The 19,421-nt window shown below is 41.6% G+C and overlaps 2 protein-coding genes across 2 annotated transcripts; both read left to right on the plus strand.

Moving 5' to 3' along the window:
- Positions 1-3,848: 3,848 nt before the first annotated feature.
- Positions 3,849-6,250, plus strand: LOC120035972. Its single transcript, XM_038982459.1, has 3 exons — positions 3,849-4,420; positions 4,662-4,909; positions 5,915-6,250. The coding sequence occupies exons 1-3, from the start codon at positions 4,084-4,086 to the stop codon at positions 6,248-6,250; spliced, it is 921 nt and encodes a 306-aa protein (XP_038838387.1). The 5' UTR covers positions 3,849-4,083.
- Positions 6,251-7,246: 996 nt separating this feature from the next.
- LOC120035973 (zinc finger protein 135-like) lies at positions 7,247-12,650 on the plus strand. Its single transcript, XM_038982461.1, has 2 exons — positions 7,247-7,418; positions 11,185-12,650. The coding sequence occupies exons 1-2, from the start codon at positions 7,247-7,249 to the stop codon at positions 12,324-12,326; spliced, it is 1,314 nt and encodes a 437-aa protein (XP_038838389.1). The 3' UTR covers positions 12,327-12,650.
- Positions 12,651-19,421: the final 6,771 nt, after the last annotated feature.

Consider the following 19,421-nt stretch of genomic DNA (forward strand, 5'->3'; position numbering starts at 1 on the left):
AGCGTGAAAATGGCACACTGACTGCAGGAATGCCCACCAGAGTTGTTGCCAGAATTGAATGTTAATTTCTCTACTATAAGCTGCCTCCAACGTTGTTTTACAGCATTCGGCAGTACGTCCAACCGGCCTCACAACTGCAGACTACGTGTAACCACGCCAGCCCAGGTACTCCACATCCGGCTTCTTCACCTGTGGGATCGTCTGAGGGTGGGGGGTGCTGAGGAGTATTTCTGTCTGTAATAAAGCCCTTTTGTGGGGAAAAACTCCTTCTGAATGGCTGGGCCTGGCTCCCCAGTGGGTGGGCCTGGCTGCCAAGTGGGTGGGCCTATGCCCTCCCAGGCCCAGCCATTGCTGCACCCACAGAGATACCGTGACGAGATCCTGAGGCCCATTGTGAGGCTCATTTTTTAAAAGTTATCTGTTTCCCAGTCATGCGAAATCCATAGACTAGGGCTTTATTTATTTATTTAAATTGACTGATTTCCTTATATGAACTGTAACTCAGTGAGATCTTTGAAATTGTTGCGTGATGCGTTTATATTTTTGTTCAGTATACTTGTGGCTAAGTTTCAGCTTACTGGCAGATGGCAACCAGGTTTTTGGCTAAATGATCCTGGTACTTGGTCGAGTTCATGATGTCACTGACCTTAACTTGTGCCCCAGGATGCTTTCATGAAAAAGTGTTCGATCACGTCCAACTATGTAAACATCAAATCAAATTGTATCTGACACATGCACCGAATACAACAGGTCTTTACCATGAAATGGTTACTGACGAGCCCTTTCCCAACAATGCAGAGTTAAAAAGTAAGAACATTTGCAAATAGAAAATAATAACACAAAAAATAACAGTAATGAGCCTATAGGTAGTAATGAGGCTATATACAAGGAGTACCAGTACTGAGTCAATGTGCAGGGGTACCAGGTAGTAATGAGGCTATATACAAGGAGTACCAGTACTGAGTCAATGTGCAGGGGTACCAGGTAGTAATGAGGCTATATACAAGGAGTACCAGTACTGAGTCAATGTGCAGGGGCACCAGGTAGTAATGAGGCTATATACAAGGAGTACCAGTACTGAGTCAACGTGCAGGGGCACCAGGTAGTAATGAGGCTATATACAAGGACTACTGAGTCAATGTGCAGGGGTACCAGGTAGTAATGAGGCTATATACAAGGAGTACCAGTATTGAGTCAATGTGCAAGGGTACCAGGTAGTAATGAGGCTATATACAGTTAGTACCAGTACCAATGTGCAGGGGTACGAGGTAATTGAGGTAATATGTATATGTAGGTGGGGGTAAAATTGACTAGGCAGGATAGATAATAAACAGAGTAGCAGAACCGCTTGCTGTGCGGTAGGAGAGTGAACAGTCTATGGCTTGGGTGGGTGGGGTCTTTGACAATTTCCCGGGCCTTCCTCTGACACGACCTGGTATAGAGGTCCTGGATGGCAGGGAACATGATGTACTGGGCAGTCCTCACCACCCTCTGTATTGTCTTGCGGTCGGATGCCAAGCAGTTGCCATACCAAGTGATGATGCAGCCAGTCAAGATGCTCTTAATGGAGCAGCTGTACAACTTTTGGAGGATCTGAGGGCCCATTCTAAATCTTTCCAGACATCTTTTCAGGTTTTTATGAAAAGGTGGTGCTGCAGTGGATAGAGGCCATTTTACGGTCTCCTGACTAATTCTGCTACTTTTTTGTGGGTTTTTTACGCTGATCTTTACTTGTTTTGTACATAATGTCTCCGCCATCATTACCTATGACCAAAAACAGCTTCTGGAACAGCTTCAGAACAGCAACATCATGTGTAACTACGTTGAGGATTTTAATTGGCTGATGCAGATTTTGAGATGGAGAATTACCATTTGTCTAATGTTCACAAGTATGGACCCAGTATGTTCACATCTAGATGTGAACAAATAACAGAGAGAAAACAATTCCTATTCAATTCCTATTCTAACAGTATATATTCATAGTCTCTGTGCCCAAGGAAGCGAAGGTAACCAGCCTAAATTATTACCGCCCCGTAGCACTCACGTCGGTAACCATGAAGTGCTTTGAAAGGCTAGTCATGGCTCACATCAACAGCATCCTCCTGGATACCCTAAACCCACTCCAATTCGCATATCGCCCCAACAGATCCACAGATGACGCAATCTCAATCGCACTCCACACTGCCCTTTCCCACCTGGACTAAAGAAACACCTATTGAGAATGCTGTTCATTGACTACAACTCAGTGTTCAACACCATAGTGCCCATGAAGCTCATCACAAAGCTAAGGACCCTGGGACTAAACACCTCCCTCTGCAACTGTATCCTGGACTTCCTGACGGGCTGCCCCCAGGTGGTGAGGGTAGGCGACAACACGTCTGCCACGCTGATCCTCAACACTGGGGCCCCTCAGCGGTGTGTACTTAGTCCCCTCCTGTACTCCCTGTTCATGCATGACTGAGTGGCCAAATACGACTCCAACACCATCATTAAGTTTGCTGACGAAACAACAGTGGTAGGCCTGATCACCGGCAATGATGGACACCAACCTCTCCCTCAATGTGAGCAAGACAAAGGAGTTAATTGTGGACTACAGGAAAAGGTGGGCCAAACAGGCCTGCATTAACATTGACGGGGCTGTAGTGGAGCGGTATGGCAACTACTCAGCACCCGTAGCACTCACGTCGGTAACCATGAAGTGCTTTGAAAGGCTGGTCATGGCTCACATCAGCAGCATCCTCCTGGATACCCTAAACCCACTCCAATTCTCATATCGCCCCAACAGATCCACAGATGACACAATCTCAATCGCAGGCGGTAGGTAGCCTAGTGGTTAGAGCGTTGGGCCAGTAAACGAAAGCTTGTTAGATCGAATCCCCGAGCTGACAAGGTAAAAATCTGCTGTTCTGCCCCTGAACAAGGCAGTTAACCCACTGTTCCCCGGTAGGCCGTTAACCTACTGTTCCCCGGTAGGCCGTCATTGTAAATAAGAATTTGCTCTTAACTGACTTGCTTAGTTAAATAAAAAATGAAATACAGAGGGTAGTGCGTATGGCCCAGTACATCACTGAGGCTGAGCTTCCTGCCACCACATGGCAAGTGGTACCGGAGTGCCAAGTCTAGGCTCAAAAGGCTCCTTAACAGCTTCTACCCCCAAGCCATAAGACTGCTGAACAATTACTCAAATGGCCACCGGACTATTTACATTGACCCCCTCCATTTGTTTTGTACACTGCTGCTACTCACTGTTGATTATCTATGCATACTCACTTCACCCCTACCTACATGTACAAATTACCTCAACTAACCTGTACCCTCGCACATTGACCCCCTGTATATAGCCTCGTTACTGTTATTTTATTGTGTTACTATTTTATAATTTTTTACTTTAGTTTATTTGGTAAATATTTTCTTAAATCTTCTTGAACTGCACTATTGGTTAAGGGCTTGTAAGTAAGCATTTCACGGTACACTTTATTCAGTATATATTTATTCAGTATATATTCAGTATATATTCAGTATGTATTCAGAATATATTCAATATGTATTCAGTATATATTCAGTATATATTCAGTATGTATTCAGTATGCACATATTCATATCCAGGACTTAGAGGAATGTATTGGCTGTAACAAAAGAGGAAACATATTTGCTTATTTGGAATTATTTGTTATGTCATTCAGACATTGTTTGCCAGAATAAATAATGCAGTGAATATTTATTCTAAACTGTGTTACGCACTCCAGTCAACAGATGGCGATGTGAGTATTTTAGGTGGCGCTTCTTGCGTGACGTATAAGCCTGTGGACGGCACCGGATGTTTCTTCAACAACAACAGAGCTACTGATTCAACCACCTCGGTAGCATGCTAGCCAACATGAATTCGAAACATTGAAGTTCTGAATAATTGTGTAACTACACGAATCCCAGTGTTTTAAACACAGCTCTGTTAACGTATGTACTAGTTGATTTAAACTTAATTCGCTTGCTAAATTTGCTACGGAGCCTAGCACCAGGGTAGTCGATAATGCTAGCTAGCTAACATCCCCGACCACGAACTCACAAAGTTACTCCCCCCCTGCTATGGAAGAGGTCTGCTGGATGGAGAAAGAAGCTCTTAGGCTGAACGTTGTCGTAAAAGAGGAATATGATGATATTACAGTGAAAGGAGAGGAAGAAGCATTCAGAATGAAAAAATATAAAATGGAGGCTATCACGCTGAAAGAAGAACAGGATGTTCAAGTGAAAGAAGAGGAAATACCGTTTGTTGTGAAAAAGGAAGAGGGGATCGAGGCTGTCACAGTGAAAGAGGAGGTAGAACCTTTCAGAATGAAAAAGGAAGAGGATGCTATCACATTGGAAGAAGAGGAGCAACCGTTTGGAGTGAAAGAGGAGGAGACTGAAGATCCGATTAACACAAGTGAGTACTGTCTTAAAAACAGGGGCACAAACTATGCAGTTGTTGAACCAATATGTGGTTTTAAATAGGCATTCTGGTGACCTCAATTTGAGTGTAGTTTGTATTCAGAGTTCGCTCGTCAATTGCTCTCCGACAGAAGATCCTAGGATGATGAGTGAGTGATATGTCTGAAATCATATGACGGTCGAGAGCAAGCTACACCCTCTGTTTTTTACCGATAGTCAAACTCTTCCCTCTACAGAGCCCAAAACAAGGCAATATGCTCTTTTCTGGCCCTCCCAGAGCTCTACATTGAAAGAGGACATCAGACAAATACAGGAAGAATCTAGCGTGGCACCCATGAGTCCCAGACAGCTTGGTGGTGGTGATGTCGACGCCATTCACTGCAACGGAGAACGGGACATGAAGGACAACGATTGGTTTCCTAGCAACAGACTGGAGGCGGAGTCGGCTCCAGAGAAGTACAAGCCAGCGCAGAGGGAGGGTGGTGTGAGTATAGGATATAGGCTTATAGTATAAATTCATGAAGACTAACTATGTGCCTTTTGGTTGATATTTTTGTAGCTTCTGTAACTTTCTCACTCGTCATTATTCACCATTCATTCAGGATTATCCGTAATCATGGTGGCATCCACATTAATGTAGAAGTGTTTAGAAACATATTATATTCTTATTTACAATAGAAGTGACTCCAAAATGATACAATACACTATTTACCATTATATTTGGCACAAAAGTATCTGAAACACTACCAAAACAAAACAGAAAATGCATCCAACACGTTTGTAGAGTCATACGCTTGATGTAATCATTGTGTGCTATGAATATGGGACAAAATACGACCATTTTTACTACTTTAATACACATAAAAGTGAACTTGTCCCAATACTTTTGGTCCCCTAAAATCAGGGGGACATTGTACAAAAAGTTGTGTAATTTCTAAACGATTCACCCAATATGGATGAAAATACCCTCAAATTAGACATGACAGTCTGCACTTTAACCTCATAGTCATTGTATAATTTCAAATCCGAAGTGCTGGACTACAAAGACAAAAAAACAACAGCATGTGTCACTGTCCCAATACTGTTGGAGCTCACTGTATGTAAATGTACTTGGTAAATAGAGGTTCCTCCTCTTGGACTTTCTCCTCCAATGCATTTACAGCAGGAGGTCCAGAGAATGAGAGGATTCAATGATTCTCCTCCAATGCATTTATAGCAGGAGGTCCAGAGACTGAGAGGATTCAAGGATTCTTTTCCAGTGCATTTATAGCAGGAGGTCCAGAGAATGAGTGGATTCAAGGATTCTTCTCCAATGCATTTATAGCAGGAGGTCCAGAGAATGAGAGGATTCAAGGATTCTCCTCCAGTGCATTTATAGCAGGAGGTCCAGAGAATGAGAGAATTTTAAATTTGAGAATTTTAAATTCCTTGTCAGGTAGGAGAGTTTTTCCCACCCTAAATTGATTGTCTTTATTTTTGTGGTTTTCAGGACCCATCTCTCCCCTCCCCTCTCCCCGAGTCCCCAGGTTGTGCCTCTCCCGGTAGTGCCTTAATGTGGGGTCTGAAGAGGGTGTCTGTGCGGCTGGTGAACTGCAGGAAAACTCCAGGGCTGAGTGGAACTGTGAGAGAAGGAGAAGAGGGAGATTCAGATTCAATGTCATCAAGTAAGAACAACGGTGTGTGTGGATTAGACCAGGGGTTCCCAAACTTTTTCACTGGGGGGGGACATCCCGCGCCCCCTCCCTGCGCACACACACCATGTCTTTCTATGGGCACAAGCAATGTTCTTGACACAAACTGTTCACACCCCTCTCGTTTGGTGTAGAGAATTTTGCAGGTTTCAAACTACACATGTTGTCATGGGGTGCAAAGAAAATGTAGCCGTTTTAAGTAACATTTTCTTGCAATTCTATACATTTTGCCATGTCTAATGTGCATTCAAATGATTAGAAAATTACAATAATATATGGGGCAAAAAAAAACGATATAAAAATATGTTAGCTGACATGGGCTAGTTGATCTGGACATTTCTGACTAATTATAAATAGCTTTCTAAGGTAAGTAATGACTGACATGACAAGAGGAACTGATGGTGCAGGACCCAATTTCTATATTGCACTTTGTGTATTTTACTATTACAACTTTCAAGAGTACATTTTAAAGCCGGACTGAGTTCCTTTAAAGTCCCGCGCCCCACTCGATTAGACTACAATCTTCTTCGAAGGAGAGGGAAAAAAATATCACCACTCAACAGAAAGGGGGAACTAATCAGCCCTGGACAACCAGTAGGAAACAGGTGGGCTTTTAGGAGGGGTTCTCAAAGACACTCATGGGAGTGTCAGCTGGAAGTTGAAAAAGCAACAAGAATCAGGGTCCTAATAGACACCCACCATAAGTGCCCACTAAATTTGTCCCAGAAAAGGCAAACCAAACTAAAAACCAACACCAACGTATAATATGGAGGTAAACACTAGTGGAGCAAACCACAGGGGAGAACACAACGTATTATATGGAGGTAAACACTAGTGGAGTAAACCACAGGGGAGAACACAACTTATAATATGGAGGTAAATACTAGTGGAGTAAACCACAGGGGAGAACACAACTTATAATATGGAGGTAAATACTAGTGGAGTAAACCACAGGGGAGAACACAACTTATAATATGGAGGTAAATACTAGTGGATCAAACCACAGGGGAGAACACAACTTATAATATGGAGGTAAATACTAGTGGAGTAAACCACAGGGGAGAACACAACTTATAATATGGAGGTAAACACTAGTGGATCAAACCACAGGGGAGAACACAACGTATAATATGGAGGTAAACACTAGTGGATCAAACCACAGGGGTGAACACAAGGGGAAAGGCTTTGTTTTGATCACACTCAAAGAGGAGGAGCTCAACCGCGGTAAAGCACTTCCAACATCTCTCACGCCAACTGGAGCGCTGGGCCAGCCGCTCTTAAATATCAGCTGTGTCAGCACAGGTGAATCTAACGACTGACTAGCGAGACAACAGGTGAATCTAACACTGACTAGCGAGACAACAGGTGAATCTAACACTGACTAGCGAGACAACAGGTGAATCTAACACTGACTAGCGAGACAACAGGTGAATCTAACACTGACTAGCGAGACAACAGGTGAATCTAACACTGACTAGCGAGACAACAGGTGAATCTAACACTGACTAGCGAGACAACAGGTGAATCTAACGACTGACTAGCGAGACAACAGGTGAATCTAACGACTGACTAGCGAGACAACAGGTGAATCTAACACTGACTAGCGAGACAACAGGTGAATCTAACACTGACTAGCGAGACAACAGGTGAATCTAACACTGACTAGCGAGACAACAGGTGAATCTAACACTGACTAGCGAGACAACAGGTGAATCTAACGACTGACTAGCGAGACAACAGGTGAATCTAACGACTGACTAGCGAGACAACAGGTGCAACACATCCTGACCAACAAGGAGGGATTCCAATCAATCAAACAGAATCAACCTCGAAAAATGAAGTCGAGCCAAGCCTATAACAGGGGGCAACCTAACATCTCAGCAAAAATACAAACAAAACCCCAAAGTAGTATAATGTATAACAAAACCCCAAAGCCTATAACAGGGGGCAACTTAACATCTCATAGCAAAAATACAAACAAAACCCTGTTGGACATGTTTTGAGTTCTAACCCAGCTAATATTTGAAAGGATGTCTGTGTTCCTTGTAGTAAAAAGTGGCAAAATGTTTCATGTCTGAATTTCTTTGAATTGGTTTGAATGACATTCTACTTCGTTCAATTCAAATTCTGCTTATTGTGGGGTGTAGCCAATTCAAATTTCAATTCATGGGTTGAATTGAATTAATATTCAGAAATTCCAAATTAACCCCAACCCCTCCTGTGAGACCCTATGATCCGTAAACCAGACATGATACAGACAACATGTTGGTGTCATTATACTGTCAGACCTGGGATCTGTAAATCAGACATGATACAGACAACATGTTGGTGTCATTATACTGTCAGACCTGGGATCTGTAAACCAGACATGATACAGACAACATGTTGTCATTATACTGTCAGACCTGGGATCTGTAAACCAGACATGATACAGACAACATCTTGGTGTCATTATACTGTCAGACCTGGGATCTGTAAACCAGACATGATACAGACAACATGTTGTCATTATACTGTCAGACCTGGGATCTGTAAACCAGACATGATACAGACAACATGTTGGTGTCATTATACTGTCAGACCTGGGATCTGTAAACCAGACATGATACAGACAACATCTTATTGTCATTATACTGTCAGACCTGGGATCTGTAAACCAGACATGATACAGACAACATGTTGTTGTCATTATACTGTCAGACCTGGGATCTGTAAACCAGACATGATACAGACAACATCTTGGTGTCATTATACTGTCAGACCTGGGATCTGTAAACCAGACATGATACAGACAACATCTTGGTGTCATTATACTGTCAGACCTGGGATCTGTAAACCAGACATGATACAGACAACATGTTGGTGTCATTATACTGTCAGACCTGGGATCTGTAAACCAGACATGATACAGACAACATCTTGGTGTCATTATACTGTCAGACCTGGGATCTGTAAACCAGACATGATACAGACAACATCTTGATGTCATTATACTGTCAGACCTGGGATCTGTAAACCAGACATGATACAGACAACATGTTGGTGTCATTATACTGTCAGACCTGGGATCTGTAAACCAGACATGATACAGACAACATCTTGGTGTCATTATACTGTCAGACCTGGGATCTGTAAACCAGACATGATACAGACAACATCTTATTGTCATTATACTGTCAGACCTGGGATCTGTAAACCAGACATGATACAGACAACATGTTGGTGTCATTATACTGTCAGACCTTGGATCTGTAAACCAGACATGATACAGACAACATCTTATTGTCATTATACTGTCAGACCTGGGATCTGTAAACCAGACATGATACAGACAACATCTTGGTGTCATTATACTGTCAGACCTGGGATCTGTAAACCAGACATGATACAGACAACATCTTATTGTCATTATACTGTCAGACCTGGGATCTGTAAACCAGACATGATACAGACAACATCTTGGTGTCATTATACTGTCAGACCTGGGATCTGTAAACCAGACATGATACAGACAACATCTTGTTGTCATTATACTGTCAGACCTGGGATCTGTAAACCAGACATGATACAGACAACATCTTGTCATTATACTGTCAGACCTGGGATCTGTAAACCAGACATGATACAGACAACATCTTGGTGTCATTATTCTCCTTATAATGGGCCCTAAAATATGTAGTATGTCTAGATTCAGAAATGCAATGAATTTTTTCACATTCATTTATTCAACATTTTAGTAGGCTCAGAAGTACCCTTTTTGATTTTGTTAAATAATAGACATATTGTTTTTAAAGAATATACTCTTCTGGTACATTACATTTAATTTCCAGAGTGGCTTTTTTGAGACCTGAACTACTCTGTATTTTTCACAACATTTAATCCATAGAAGAGTTCTTTGGAGGAAGCATTGTTGACATATATTTGGAATTTGTATCTTAAAGCATAATTGAGAAATAATTACTTGAAGTTACAATATTTGTGAGATTTTGGCCTTACCTAGGCCTCCTTTAAGACTCCATAATGTTTAATCTGTAGGTTATACAAAGAAAAGCAATGGTAATATGAAGCTTTACTAGAATATGTGTAGTGTTATTTATGAATATTGAAAAATAGAAATACACACTGAAAATATAACAGGTTTGATTTAGCACATTTAAAAAATATATATTGTTGAACATAATATACTGTACGGGCATATCAAGGTTACAGAGTGGGATCTCTGCTACTTTTACAGTTATGATTCAATTTGTAAGCTTTACCAACAGAATGAATGTGAAAATGGATTCAAAAAGTTCACCTTCTGCTGGTGATTTGCAAGATGTTTAATGATACAAGTAAATGGAGGGCTATGGTTGGTTTACATTGCCTACTGGGCCATACCACCAATTCGTTGCCTTTTGAGAAGTATAATAATAAATATATGATTTTACAAAAACGTTGCATTCTGTCATGTTCAGCTTCATAAAAAACAAGTGTTCCTATTCATATTTTTTGTCCAGTATAGGAATTGTTAAAGGGATCCATTTTTATCTACTTTCCCCAGAGTCAGATGAACTCGTGGATACCATTTATATGTCTCAGCGGGTGATGTGAAGGAAGTTAGAGGTAGTTTCAGTAGCCAATTCTAACCAGGATATGACTTCCAGTCATTGCACTAACGCTAGTTGCCAGAATCTCACAATATCCCTTTAAAGCCACAATGTAAGATGTTTACCATCAAAGAGTGGGGCCACCAACAAAACATTATTATCAATGGATCAAATGCAGCCTATGACATTGATTTAAATACTGTAGTCCTCTATTATTATAGAGCTCTGCTCAGCCTGTAACCATGACATTATCTATTATTATAGAGCTCTGCTCAGCCTAAAAACATGACATTCCATGACGGCGAGATTCGAGTTGGAACTCGACATAATTTTGTTTTTTTTAAATCATATTTTTTTTACTGGCCCCAGGTTATTGAGGGATATGATTTAGATTAAACTTCATAGCAAGACAGTTGTATTATATGGAGGTTTAATTGAGGTCTCTATTTAAATAAACACTCTGGGTTTGTCTTTGGCAGGAGAAAGACCAGACTCAGAGGAACCAGAGCCAGAGACATCAGCGAGACGACACCACTGCTCCCAGTGTGGAATGAGTTTTACCCGGTTATTACACGTGAAAAGACATGAGAAGACACACACAGGAGAAAAGCCCTTCCACTGCTCCCATTGTGGACAGAGTTTTACCAGGTTATATAGCCTGAAAAGACATGAAAGGACACACACAGGAGAAAAGCCTTTCCACTGCTCTCAGTGTGGAAAGAGTTTTACCCGTTTATGGCACTTGAACATGCATGAGAGAAGGCACACAGGAGAGAAGCCTCACGACTGCTCCGATTGTGGAAAGAGTTTTACCCAAACATGGCACCTGAAAATGCATAAAAGAATGCACACAGGAGAAAAGCCCTTCCTCTGCTCCTATTGTGGAAAGAGTTTTGCCCAGTTAGGGAGCCAGAAAGAACATGAAAGAATACACTCTGGAGAAAAGCCATTCCAGTGTTCCCATTGTGGAAAGAATTTTACCTGGATAGGGAACCTGAAAACTCATGAGAGGACACATACAGGAGAGAAGCCTTTCCACTGCTCCTTGTGTGGAAAGAGTTTTACTCAGTTAGGGGGCCTGATCAAACATAAGAGAATACACAAAGGAGAGAAGCCTTTCCACTGCTCCCTGTGTGGAAAGAGTTTTACTCAGTTATGGACTTTAAAAACACATCAGTGGACACACACAGAAGAAAAGCCTCACACCTGCTCCCAGTGTGGAAAGGGGTTTGTTACGTTAAGGGGCCTGAAAAAGCATGAGAGAATACATACAGGGGAGGAGAAGCCTTATCAATGCTCTCATTGTGGGAAAGGTTTCGGACGATCAGGGTATCTAAAAGTGCATGAAAGAACACACACTGAAGAGAAACCATATCAATGCTCCCAGTGTGAAAATACATTCTTCTCACCAGGGGACCTGAAAAAACATGAGAGAACACACTCTGTAGAGAGGCCTTTCCAATGTTCCCAGTGTGGAAAGAGATTTATTCAGTCATCACATCTGAAAGAGCACACAAGAATACACACAGGAGAAAATCAATTTCAATGCTCTCATTGTGGAAAGGGTTTTACCAGGTTAAGGAGACTGAAAACACATGAGATGACACACACAGGAAAATAGCTTTTCCACTGCTCCCAGTGTGGAAAGATATTTACCTAGTTAGGGAACCTGAAAGACCATGGACCACACACTGGGGAGTTGCCTTACATCTGCTCCCAGTGTGAAAAGAGAGATTTCACATAAACACAGGCAGTTTAGCTAGGTAGTTGGCTAGGTAATTAAACTAGCTAGCTGGCTAGGTAGTTAAGCTAGCTAGTTAAGCTGGCTAGGTAGTTAAGTTAGCTAGCAGAGAGAACAGTCTATGACTAGGGTGCCTGGAGTCTTTGACAATTTTTGGGCCTTCCTCTGACACCGCCTGGTATAGAGGTCCTGGATGGCAGGAAGCTGCGCCCCAGTGATATACTGGGCCATACGCACTACTCTATGTAGTGCCTTGCGGTCGGAGGCCGAGCACTTGCCATACCAGGCAGTGATGCCCTGCTATCGGGGTTATCATGGCAACGTTGGGTCTTATTCTTCTGGATCATTTTGATCAAACAAAGGAAATCATGCTGTCATGACGTCATGGTGTCATGACGTGCCCTTGGGGGGGGATCATAACCCCCCCTCTCGCTCTCTCTCTCCACAGTTTTATGACGATTCGAATGGTCGGTGGGAAATCAAGGAATGTCGAATTTGTTTCATTTGGTGACCTCATGAAAGACAGGAGACCCACATTACTGTATGTTTGTTTGTATACACTTCTCAACTATGGGTTTTGCATCTGAATGTTGTAAAAAATAAATGATTAAGCATAAGAATACTTTTGAAAAGATAATTTGATTTTAGTGGTCTAAATGAGAATTGTTTTTCATAGTAACTTTTGATCAGGCAGTGGCCACGCCCCCCCGTGAGCACAGACATTTACATTGGCGTCATGGAACGCCCCTTCTCTACTCCAGTATAAACCCCACTTCGGACAAAATTTACATTCGACAAAAACATCCCCGGGTTGCTGCCGGTGTGTGAAATGGTTTTAGCTGTGACCTGAATAATCAACCATTGAGACCATAGAGCATGGAGCGGTAGTGACATGGTTGGCAATTTAAATACAGACCAGAGGACGTCCCTACGTTACAAATGGTTAAGAAGAAAATCTCTACAAAACTCTGCAGCTGTTTGAGTACTTTAGTCTGGTAAACGTGACTGATCGAACGATGAATGGTACTCTGAAAGATCCATTCTGGAGAACATTTCACTATCGAACAACCATTGGTACGCCTGACATATCCATTATAACAAGCTACAACTACAAAAGACTTTGATCTCTGGTGGACAAACCAGAGACTTTCTGTCGACTATCCAGCAGACGGACCGGCGATCACAGAGAGTGACAACAAAGCTATACACTTGTAAATATGTAAATTGCAATTTATTTTTTCGAATGAGCGGCTGTTCATGTGCAAAAAGGGTTAGCATTTCCATGGGCGTGGTTATCAACTGTATGTACATGGGTCCACTTTGTTTTTCCCAGTCTTTATCTGTCCCCACCCCTTTCCTTTGTCTACCAAGCCGTCATATCGGTTTAGTCCCCTGGGGACTTTTCAGTGTATCATGTGAGTAACCAATGAATAACATATCCTGTGTGTGTTTATGTAATTATGTGTGATTAGTTAGTTAGTAAATAAATTATTATGCCAATTTGAATATCGCTGATTCATAATTTATGCTAGGGTTCATGCAGATATCCAAGGGTTTTGTGAAATTTTTAATATGACTGAGGTAATAATACATAAATAAGTGACTAATCGATAAGATATGAAAATATCTGAAGAGTTCAATTTGGGAAATTGTAACTCTTTAAACAACATTTTCCCGTGGTGCCCCGATTTCCTAGTTAATTTCTATTCCGTGATTAGTTTAATCAAACATAGAGAATTGATTTGATAATATAACAGTCTTCACATTAATGAACAGCCAACGTTACGAGACTGGGTTGTTTGGTGAAAGTAATTCTCAAAATACTAAACGTCTGACTCAAACAAACACGAGTGTCTCATTTGACTAATGGTAAGCGCATGTCGCCAAGCAATCCGCACACTCAGTAAATGACATAAACGATAGGGTACCTGGTGGCAGGTAAAAAATGTAAGGATTCTGTGTCTTTCTCGGCTGGGAGAGGACTGCAGGTGGGTTATAATGCATGTAGGTCTATGAGCCATACAGTGACACGTTGAGTCCAAAACAGGTGGTTGAAAAAAATAACGAGGTAGTTTCCAATCCTTTGGAATGCCTCTTTAAATGTCAAATCATCTAGCTTCTTCCACCATGTTTCCCACATGTTCAGACTACAGGTTGAGAAAATAGATGATGAAGGGCAGTTTTTTTATTATAATTATAGGGTTTACTTGATAGATTACTTTTAATCTGAATAGTGATTATTTGACACCATGGAGCATGATATTTATTTAAACATTTGAACTATTTATTTACATAGTCCTGCACGTAACATACCTTTCATCTCATATATTTGGTGACTGATTTACTGCCACAACACTGAACTGCAGAAACCCAAAAGAAGGCCGTCAATGTAAATAAGAATTTGTTCTTAAAACCTCTTTAGGATTAGGGGTGGAGTTTACACTTTTGGGGAAAATCGTTCAAAATTTAAAACGGCCTCCTACTCAATTCTTGCTCGTACAATATGCATATTATTATTAATATTGGATAGAAAACACTCTCTAGTTTCTAAAACAGTTCTAATTATTTCTCTAAGTGAAACAGAACTATTTTTACAGGACATTTCCTATCCGGAAGTGAGATTTCCAATATCGAGGTCTCTCTTCAAAGGCTTGTCTATAAAAGGGCTTGTCACTTATGACTGTAGAAACACGCCATACGCCTTCCCCTGGGTGTCATGCGGAAGTGAGAGAAGAAATGAGGTGATTATCTCGTTCAGGGGTTGAATGCAACCTCTTTGATTGAGAGGACCGCCATTTTTTTTTTTTTGGGAGGCGCGAATTTGGACCTGGTATCGCCTCCTGGAAAACGTTCGTTATTGATGAATATGATCTCTGGCTTCGATTTTATTCGATACATGTCACAATAGCATCCTAAAGTATGTTTTTTCAATATATTTTAATTATATTATTGAAATTTATTCTGGACTTTAGACGTGATGCGACGCAAGAATTTTGTCAAGATGGAGAGGTTAGCGTCGCACTGCCAGTGTGCTTGCTAATTCAAGAGGGAAATCGTTCGTTCTGGATCGAAATAAAGACGTTTCTGAACAAAGGACCCCTTGGAGAACATTCTGATGGAAGATCAACAAAGATAAGGACCCAATTTGGGATGCTTTTTCATATATCTGTCGAACTGTGCTATGCTACCGTTCGACTAGAATCAATGATGCTGTGTGCTAGCTAATGTAGTAAGCTAATATAACGATATATTGTGTTTTCGCTGTAAAACACTTAGAAAATCGGAAATATTAGCTATATTCACAAGATCTTTGTCTTTCATTTGCTATCCACCATATATTTTTCTGAAATGTTTTATGATGTGTAGTTAGGTAGTTGACGTTGGTGTCTATTTACTCTGGCTGCTCCCGTGCTATTTCTGACTGTAACTATGATGGTAGCTATGATGGTAGCAGTAATGTAAAACTGATTTATAGCTCAAATATGCACATTTTTTGAACAAAACATAGATTTATTGTGTAACATGTTATAGGACTGTCATCTGAGGGAGTTGTTTCTAGGTTAGTTAGGTTGGTTCTAGGTTAGTTAGGTTGGCTTTGTGCATGCTACCTGCATGCTACCGGTGCTGTGAAAAATGTCTGTCCTCTTTTGTATTTGGTGGTGAGCTAACATAAATATACGTGGTGTTTTTGCTGTAATACATTTAAAAAATCGGACATGTTGGCTGGATTCACAAGATGTTTATCTTTCAAATGCTGTATTGGACTTGTTAATGTGTGAAAGTTAAATATTTCAAAGAATTTTTTTTTTGAATTTGCCGCTCTGCCTTTTCAATGGAATGTGGGAGGAGTGCCGCTAGCGGCACCCCTGGCCTAAACAGGTTCTGACTTGACTAGTTAAATAAAAGTAAAAATAAAAAAATTAATGAAGGATATACAAATGATGTAAATTGCTGCAGGAGGGCTGGGGGAGTCGATCAATCAAGTTCAAGTTAAGATTTTTTGTCATATCCATTTGTAAATCCACTGTTAACACATGATTTACCAGCCGGTTTAGAAAAGGGTTTAAGGGTCAGAAGGTTAAAAGGTCAAAGGGGCATTCTACTGAAGTTCTACACTTGAATACTGTATGATGTTCTGTGCTGTATTGTTACAGCTACAAAGAGTGGGAACCAACAACAAGACGTTGTTGGATCAAATGCATCCTTATTATTACAGTGCCTTCAGACAGTATTCAAACCCCTTGACTTGTTCCACATTTTGTTTTGCTACAGCCTGAATTCAATAGATTTTTGTTTCACCCATCTACACACCACACATCATAATGACAAAGTGAACACATATTTTTTTATATTTACGTTTATTTTAATTTGAAAAAAACTACATATTTATTGCCGATGACAAGCATGCCCATAATATGATGCAGCCACCACCATGCTTGACAATATGAAGAATGGTACTTGGGGATGTGTTTTGTTCATTTCCCCAAACACTTTGTATTCAGGACATAAAGTACATTTCGTTGCCACATTTTTTGCAGTTTTACTTTAGTGCCTTTTTGCAAACTTTTTGATTAATATTTGTATTCTGTACAAGCTTCCTTCTTTTCACTCTGTCAGGTTAGTATTGTGGAGTAACTTCAATGTTGTTGATCCATCCTCAGTTTTCTCCTATCACAGCCATTAAACTCTGTAACTGTCTTAAAGTCACCATTGGCTTCATGGTGAAATCCCTGAGCAGTTTCCTGCTTCTCTGACAACTGAATTAGGAAGGTATCTTTGTAGTGACTGGGTGTATGGATACACCACCCAAAGTATATAACCTAAAACACAAAGCCAACAAGCAACTTGACAGAGCTTGAAGAATTTTATGGAATAATAATGTGCAAATATTGTTCAATCCTGGTGTGCAAAGCTCTTAGAGACGTATCCAGAAAGACTCACAGCTGTAATCACTGCCAAAGGTGATTCTAGCATGCATTGAATCAGTGGTGTGAATACTTATGTAAATTAGATATTTCTATATTGCATTTTCAATAAATTTGCAAACATATCACATCACTTTGTCATTATGGGGTATTGTGTTTAGATCAATGAGAATTTGTATTTATTTAATCCATGTTGAATTCAGGCTTTTAACACAACAAAATGTGGAATTAGTCAAGGGGTATAAATACTTTCTGAAAGCACTGTAACTCTGAGCCGAAGGCTGGGTGTAACTCTGAGCCGGATGCTGGGTGTAACTCTGAGCCGGATGCTGGGTGTAACTCTGAGCCGAAGGCTGGGTGTAACTCTGAGCCGAAGGCTGGGTGTAACTCTGAGCCGAAGGCTGGGTGTAACTCTGAGCCGGATGCTGGATGTAACTCTGAGCCGGATGCTGGGTGTAACTCTGAGCCGAAGGCTGGGTGTAACTCTGAGCTGGATGTAACTCTGAGCCGAAGACTGGGTGTAACTCTGAGCTGGATGTAACTGAGCCGAATGCTGGGCGTAACTCTAAGCCGGAGGCTGGGTGTAACTCTGAGCCGGAGGCTGGGTGTAACTCTGAGCCGGAGGCTGGGTGTAACTCTGAGCCGGAGGCTGGGTGTAACTCTGAGCCGGATGCTGGGTGTAACTCTGAGCCGAAGGCTGGGTGTAACTCCGAGCCGAAGGCTGGGTGTAACTCTGAGCCGAAGGCTGGGTGTAACTCTGAGCCGAAGGCTGGGTGTAACTCTGAGCCGAAGGCTGGGTGTAACTCTGAGCCGAAGGCTGGGTGTAACTCTGAGCCGAAGGCTGGGTGTAACTCTGAGCCGAAGGCTGGGTGTAACTCTGAGCCGAAGGCTGGGTGTAACTCCGAGCCGAAGGCTGGGTGTAACTCCGAGCCGAAGGCTGGGTGTAACTCCGAGCCGAAGGCTGGGTGTAACTCCGAGCCGAAGGCTGGGTGTAACTCTGAGCCGGATGCTGGGTGTAACTCTGAGCCGGATGCTGGGTGTAACTCTGAGCCGAAGGCTGGGTGTAACTCTGAGCCGAAGGCTGGGTGTAACTCTGAGCCGAAGGCTGGGTGTAACTCTGAGCCGAAGGCTGGGTGTAACTCTGAGCCGAAGGCTGGGTGTAACTCTGAGCTGGATGTTATACTAGATGCAACATACAGTTTATAACCCTGTGTTACAGCCCCAACTGCACATTTTCCATCATCCATCACTTTTTTTGTTGCAATAAAGAAAGTTATACAAAAGACAATTCCAGCCCTGCTTAACTGAGACTAAAATGGTATCTTTTGAAGATTTCCCCTGCCGGTTCTGTTACACAGGTCGCAATGATGTTCTTTCCTCGAATTATCCTGGGTAAATGAAAACCTGCCTAGTGTTTAATTAATTGCAAGAATATTATTTTTGTTAAATTGCGTTACCCACATGAGCCGGCAGATGGCAATTGAGTCTTTCAGCTGGTGCCTCTTGCGTGACGTATAATCTAATGGACGGTGCGGGACGCTTCTTCAACAACAGCTACAACACTGCTACTGATTCAGCCATCTTCACAGCTAGCTAGCCAACATAACACCGAAACATTGGTGCTCATTGACCATTTTTTTGTGTATATTAACCTCCGTGTTTTAAACACACTAACTGCTTATTTACTATACTTCACAAAATTTCATATTTACGTTGTCGGTAAGATTACTTATTAACTTAGCCTAGTAACGTTAGTGGGCTATTCGCTAATGCTAACTAGCTAGCTAACATATTCGACCATGAGCTTGTCCCTTGCTAAAGAAGAGCAGGTCTGCTGGACAGAGAAAGAAGCTCTCGTGAAAGAGGAGGAGGCTGTCGCAGTTAAAAAAGATGAAGCTGTTACATTGAAAGAAGAAGAAGCTTTCAGAGTGAAAGAGGAGGATGTTACTGTGAAGGAAGAGGAAGAAGAGGATGACGTTTTCGGAGTGAAAGGGGAGGAAGAGGCGATGACTGTCACAGTGAAAGAAGAGGAGGGGGAGATTACTGTCAC

Source organism: Salvelinus namaycush, unplaced genomic scaffold (assembly GCF_016432855.1).
Source record: "Salvelinus namaycush isolate Seneca unplaced genomic scaffold, SaNama_1.0 Scaffold117, whole genome shotgun sequence".
Classification (NCBI taxonomy): Eukaryota; Metazoa; Chordata; class Actinopteri; order Salmoniformes; family Salmonidae; genus Salvelinus; species Salvelinus namaycush.

Coding starts and splice junctions, on each gene's coding strand:
- LOC120035972 (XM_038982459.1), top strand. CDS start 4,084: ATGGAAGAGGTCTGCTGGATGGAGAAAGAAGCTCTTAGGCTGAACGTT. Junction 4,421..4,661: donor TGAAGATCCGATTAACACAA/GTGAGTACTGTC, acceptor TTCCCTCTACAG/AGCCCAAAACAAGGCAATAT. Junction 4,910..5,914: donor CAGCGCAGAGGGAGGGTGGT/GTGAGTATAGGA, acceptor TGTGGTTTTCAG/GACCCATCTCTCCCCTCCCC.
- LOC120035973 (XM_038982461.1), top strand. CDS start 7,247: ATGGAGGTAAACACTAGTGGATCAAACCACAGGGGTGAACACAAGGGG. Junction 7,419..11,184: donor TATCAGCTGTGTCAGCACAG/GTGAATCTAACG, acceptor TGTCTTTGGCAG/GAGAAAGACCAGACTCAGAG.